At 40.0% G+C, this 6,347-nt stretch overlaps 1 protein-coding gene across 1 annotated transcript; it reads left to right on the top strand.

The window, feature by feature from the left end:
- The first annotated feature begins 1,611 nt into the window (after nucleotides 1-1,611).
- Nucleotides 1,612-5,885, top strand: CTLA4 (cytotoxic T-lymphocyte associated protein 4). The gene is made up of 4 exons (XM_009559757.2): nucleotides 1,612-1,849; nucleotides 3,059-3,409; nucleotides 3,868-3,977; nucleotides 4,924-5,885. Exons 1-4 carry the CDS (start codon nucleotides 1,792-1,794, stop codon nucleotides 5,020-5,022), a joined length of 618 nt encoding a protein of 205 aa, XP_009558052.2. The 5' UTR covers nucleotides 1,612-1,791; the 3' UTR covers nucleotides 5,023-5,885.
- The last annotated feature ends 462 nt before the right edge of the window (nucleotides 5,886-6,347 follow it).

Raw genomic sequence — 6,347 nt, forward strand, 5'->3', positions numbered from 1 at the left:
GCCACTGGAAACACAGTGTTTGCCAGAGCCGTCTCCATTGCCAGAGAGAGCAGTAGCAGAGCACTAGCTTTCTCTCTAGCTGTGCAAGGTACTGTAGACATGTGGGGCAGTGAGCACTGAGTTCTACATGGCAACCCTTTGCAAGTGTTTAGTGGTTAATTCCAACATCAATCTGCAGTGTCAATCAATTATCAGGAGATAACGTTTTGATCGATGAGGCTCAAATGCATCATTTGTTTAATTGCATACAAAAAACAACCCCAAAAGATACATAGGACAGGTAATTTGGTTACTACTCTGGATATGAAAATGTCAGGCTGGTAATATCATGGCATAAATCTCACTGATATTCTGATAGATGATGTTGCAATAGCATTTATTTAATATTAAATTTAATATTAAAATTGACTTAAACTTGTCTAACCAGTCATATAATATGGGTCTGACTCATTATTAGGGTTCAGTTTTTCATGTTCCCATAGTCATATTTTTATTTCTCACCAGTTCTGTTTTGAATGCTGGTTAAGATCAAACTGACTATGAGTCTGTCATTACAAATGATTGTTGCATTACCCAAGCATGGAAGCAGTAAATTTATTTATATCATTAGGTATTTATGTAATTTCAAGATCAAATATTTATCCTATATCTCTGGACTGGGCAGGCTACTGTTCAAGAGCTAATGCTGTTAATTTTTCTAGGTCACAGTCCAAAAATAGGTCTTTGCAATCTACTAGATCTATATAAATAAATGATGAAGCAACTTGCAAAAGAACTTCTCAAAGAGTGGGAAAAAAAGATTGATGACCTTCAGTGTAACTGAAGTGTAACTTCATTTTTATTAAATTCTTAAGGCAATGATTCATGGATATGACAGCAAAATGCTTTTCAGACCTTTCATGACTTTTCAAAAGCCAATGGACGAAAACTGTTTAGTTGAGATCTGAAATGATGCATGTGCTTTAAGCAGAGAAAGCAATAATCAAAGCTTCTGCAATGTTTTTCATCTGTTGATCTCAAGGTACTTCGACAGTAAAGTCTGTAGGTAGGGAAAGTACTGTATAGATATGGAAGTCACTAGCTGTAAACCTAGATAAATAATTTTTTCTTGGAAACAGCGTAGCCTAAAGAAGCTGTGTTATGATATGTGTACATGAAAAGATAAAGTAATCACAAGTTTAATCAGTATTTTGAAGGGGGCAGTGATTTCTAAACTTCAAAACCATTAACATTAAAGCAAGCAAAGAAATTGAGGGTGGAGGGAAGTCCTCCATAAAAAAGCTAGCTCTCACTGATTCACTTTGCCCCACTAGGCAGACACATAGTTCTCTTTTTGTTGTCCTAGTACTAAATATGTGGTGATTATTAAAACATTAAGTGCTACGATTGTGCAAGCTGGCAGCACCACAGAATCTGAACTGCTCTATTGGATGATTACTTTTCCTCCCCCAATTCTTAAAGCAGAATGGATGGCAGTTTCAGATTGAATATGTATTTTCCATCTGCTGAATAGTTGTTTTTGTTCATGCTGTTTGAGGTTAACTGTGCACGTAGTAATCAAACCCACTACTTCCTTTCTCGTAAAACCAAAACAAAGCTTAATATTACTTTCAGGTACAGCATCTGGGATCAAAGCTATATATATACGCACACTGTGTGGGTTCAAACACTTCGAAGATTCAGTATCCTGAAAGGTGTCACCCTTTTTTCCAGCCCTAAGAGTTCCAGTTTGTATCAAGTCTGAAGGAATCAGCCACCATCAGCCCCTTCAGCATCTGTTCCAGCGCAGGAATGCTCTCAATATTGGTCACCGTGGGCTTTCTCTGCACAGCCACTGCCATTGCCGAAGGTGGGTAGATGAAAGAGACAAAGTAGCTGGGAGTGCCTACATTTTCTTGTTTTCACATTTTTGCAGCAGAGGGACTGGGTACGACAGGGAGAAGGAGATGGCAGGGTCTGTCGCACAGTCTGGGAAAAGGGACTTGGGGCACTGTGGGGTAACTGGAAAACCAGACAGAGACCCTAGAGCGGTAGCATCTGTAGAGAGGGTGGGCAGAATTCAGCGCAGCTCAAGAAAGAAGAAAGATTTTGAAAACCCAGGCCCCATCAGTGAAGTTGTTGGCAGCTGATAACGTGAATATAGAGGTTTGAATGGATGGAGGAATTCTACTCCTCTTTGTCCCAAATTCTTGCACTGCAGAACAGAAGAAGATAAGTCCTGCCCAAAATCAGACTGATAGAAAATTAATTGAACAAGTAGTACTGAGTCGTCAGTAAAGTCAGTGCCTTCCCATTATGTAGCAGCATAGAGTACAGAGGCTGGAAAAAGCAGCCAGTGGGCATGGATAGGGCACACGAGTATCCATTGAAGATTTGTAATGATTTTTTGCATTGTATTTACCAGGCTTTGTTATGTGTTGTTATACTGTGTCTTGTGGTATATACTGTTGCTGTACTGTGGCTAAGGAATGAGTGCTTAAAAATGAGGTGCAAGAAGTTCATAAACAAAAAAATATGCAAACAGGTTTTCCATTCAGTTTTACTGTTACCCTGCTGGTTCTGGTCCATGTTCCATACAGGATGTCAACCTGTTTATTTTTAAATGTCAACATGCTTACTTTTATCAGGCAGAAACTGTGCTTCAAATGCCTAATTTCAAATTTCAAATTTCAGATTTACCATCTGAAGTTTATTTTTTTTTTTTGGCTCTCATATATATTAAGAAGCTTGTGTTTAGGGAAACTGAAACACGCAGATCTCTACTCCAGTAAGTGAGACAAATTACCTACCATTTAAACAACAAATGGTTGTGAAGATTTAGGATATAATTTATAGTAATCAAAGCACTTCTATAGCTTTTTAAAGTGTATTAATGCAATGCCTATGTGAATTGTGGTCTTGGAGTCCTTGTTTCAGAAGGATTGAGCATCATTTCTGTGATTTACCCACAAATAATAGGAAGTGGTAGGACTCCCCTGCTATTATGAAGTTTCAAGTAAAAGACTGCAGATAACTTCTTGACAGTTTACTTACCTTTATGTTCTTTACCTCTTTATAGTGATGGAAGTGACTCAACCAGCAATGGTGCTGGCCAACAGGCAAGGAGTCGCCAGCTTGGTGTGTAAATACAAGCACATTGGGAATGCACAGGAAATTCGAGTGACTCTTCTTAAACAGACGGGCGACCAGTTCACTGAGATTTGTGCTTCAACCTACACATCAGAGTTTAAGATGTTCAGTGTGGAAGAGGTCATTCAGTGCCATGTCAGCCCTAGCCGAAACAACGTGACCCTCACCCTCACTGGCCTGCAAGTCAATGATACTGGTCTTTACATCTGCAAGATGGAGCGGATGTACCCTCCACCCTACTTTATGAACAAGGGGAATGGGACACATCTCTATGTCATGGGTAAGCCATCACAGTACTGTGATATTCCCAGGTTAAGAGAGTTGCTATTATGTCTCAAAGGTCTTCAAATTTTCATTTGTAAGAAGTAAGGCTGAACACTGATTCAACCTCTGAGAACCATGATCAGCTTTTACTCCTTCCAGGTCTCCCTGCGCACACCTAAAGCAGGGAGATACCCAGCCATGCAATGTATTTAGAAATGTATGGGTGTTTGACAGCATAAGCAATACCATATATTGTACGCATGTGCAGACAGTTAGACATGTAAGTACAGAAATAATGTAAGGGTATGTTCTTCTAAGCCTATATTCATTGGAGGGTGAGTGGGCAGGGACTCAGAGCTCAAGCCTGGTAGTATCCTGGGATAGAGAAAAGCAATGTGGAGGCTAACTTACTGACTCCAGGGGCTTTCTTTTGAGGTTCATATGTGACATGACTTGTGTGATATCATGTTTTAGATCCAGAACCTTGTCCAGACACTGCCATATATCTCTGGATATTAGGAGCTACTGCCTCAGGATTTTTCCTTTACAGCATCATCATCTCAGCCATTCTTGTGGGCAAAGCGGTAAGTCCCATCAACTTAGCCCCATCCTGCTAATAACACCCCTTTGTGTGATGAAGACAAGGAGGAGGAAGTGTGAACATGGAAGAACACTGAGAGCAAACACACTGAGATACTCTTTTTTACTGGTGCAATGCTGTTAGAATAATGCAAAATAAGAGAACTTGCTGGAGCTGCCATTTAGATTTGTTTATAGCTCATTTGTGTTGCCAGAGTATGAGAAGCAGTCATCTTGCATCAACTGGACTGACTTACAGCTTAGGTTTGTATATTAAAACAAATTGGAATTCCAGATGCTTTGGGAATCAAAGGCAACAGCCTTTATCTGTACTCTGATTTCACAACTGATTCATACAAAATCCCACACTCTGATCTTTCCTCTTATCACCACTCACCTCTGTGCAAAGCAAATTTAAATTACAATTCACCTTGTAATGTGGGGAAATTGTAATTTACAGCATTTTAAACTTCACAGCTACAAATATCTGCACAAAGACAAAGGCATGCGATATGTAAGCCTATGTTGCCACTTTCCATGGGAGTCTGGAGTACTAACACTCTGTTACAAACAAACCTGACGCCAAAGCTTAAAACCAAAGTGTCCCTGTCCACATTTTTCATTTTGCCCTTGTCTTTAGAAGCTAAATGAAACTGACCAATGTGAACACTCCTAGTTTTTAACCAATACTGAACTCTGCAACAGGAGCACCTTCAAAGGGCTACATGAATGTCAGGAATCTTTTTTTTTTTTCTAATTGGTGACTGTAACTCCCAATTCTCCCTCAAAAGGTCTCAATAGATCTTCTGCAAAGAGGGGTGATAGGGAAAGTTGTCTAGGGTACCTTCTGCTCAGTGAAGGCAGAAAATCCATGAGTTTTCTCTGAAAAATGCTCATCAATGATTATGCTGTGATCACTTGTTTATTTTACTGTTTTCCCATATTTTATAGATAAAGAGAAGACGATGTCTTACTGCTGGAGTCTATGTGAAAATGCCTTCTGAAAAGCTAGAGAAAAAAGTGATTCCATTCCACATCACTGTTAACTGAAACAGGGAAAGGGAGGAACCATTTCCTAGCTGGGATGGAGAGTCTGCTAATTCACTTAAGTTAAAGAAATAAAATTAAGTGTGGGAAGGAGAGAGAATATTCTTTGTAACATCTGTGGTTTGAAGGAGAGTAAATAGTTTATGCATTAATATTTCAAGGTTAACCCTGTCATGTAGAAATGGCTACATTAGGCCATTGATTCTCTGAGTTGTATTGTACCAATATGTAGTCTCTCTATGTATACATACATATATATATATATATATGTACAGCATTAAGAGCTATTGCTGTTGCAGCTTAGCATCTTATTGCCAAATTTCACCATGCCTACTGATCAACTGAAATCCAAACACTATTATGACAGAGGCTTGTGTATCACTGCAAGGCGAATGCTGTAGGTCTGGGGGGCAGTGGCAGAAGAGCACACTAACATACAAAGGAATGTTGACTTGTTTCCCTGCATTGCTATTTATTGGTCCCATTTCTGGCATTAGTGCTCTGCGCTTCCACAGAGGCATCACCATAAGCTGGTACCGATAATGCTGCTGCTCTAAAAAGCTTGACCTCAGCTCCTCTCACTGGCATTGTGTCCCAGCAGTGCAGTGCTGGAGTTAACATCAACAATATCTGAGCCGGTGCAGACAGCTCGGTTGGAGAGAGGAAAGCTGCCCAGCAGGAGCTCTCTTAGGCTGCTGCTGGGAGGATGTTCCAGCTCTGCTGGGGCCTTGCATTTTACAAATGCTAAATTAGCATCTATCCAAAAGGCAGAAGTATGTTGCTGTGTTTGACTATTTTCCATGAAAATACCAACAGTGTATAATCTTGTTTATTAGTTACATACCATTCAATAAAAACCTTGTCGCTTTGCCCAAATTCAAGTTCATTTCTTATTCACCACTCTCAGAAGAAACAGGAAGTGGCTACATGCTAGAAAGCAGCGATGACAAGATGAACCTTTCCCCTCTGACCCCGTGTTTTGCTCTTCTGAGGGAGCCTGCGTGCTCATGCTAACAGCTACTTTCTCAGCTCTCCTCCTCGGGAGCCACCATTAAAATCTGCCAAGATGCTACCAATCACATTTTCACTTCCAGCAAAGTCTGCAGAAGGTAGCTGTAATGACTTTGATGGCATCACCTGTACATACTTATACAAAAAGCTAGTCCTAATTTCAAATCCTGTTTTCTTTGCACCTCTGACACTCTCACTCACTAAATGCTAGCCGACTCACAAAGCTGCTGGAGCTTAAAACTTTAATTTCAGCATTTTCAGCTATCACCCTCTACTTTGAGACTTTGCTATCAAAATTTCACCTTGCAACCCAGAAA

Source organism: Cuculus canorus, chromosome 6 (assembly GCF_017976375.1).
Source record: "Cuculus canorus isolate bCucCan1 chromosome 6, bCucCan1.pri, whole genome shotgun sequence".
NCBI classification, from domain to species: domain Eukaryota; kingdom Metazoa; phylum Chordata; class Aves; order Cuculiformes; family Cuculidae; genus Cuculus; species Cuculus canorus.

Coding starts and splice junctions, on each gene's coding strand:
- CTLA4 (XM_009559757.2), top strand. CDS start 1,792: ATGCTCTCAATATTGGTCACCGTGGGCTTTCTCTGCACAGCCACTGCC. Junction 1,850..3,058: donor AGCCACTGCCATTGCCGAAG/GTGGGTAGATGA, acceptor ACCTCTTTATAG/TGATGGAAGTGACTCAACCA. Junction 3,978..4,923: donor CCATTCTTGTGGGCAAAGCG/GTAAGTCCCATC, acceptor CATATTTTATAG/ATAAAGAGAAGACGATGTCT.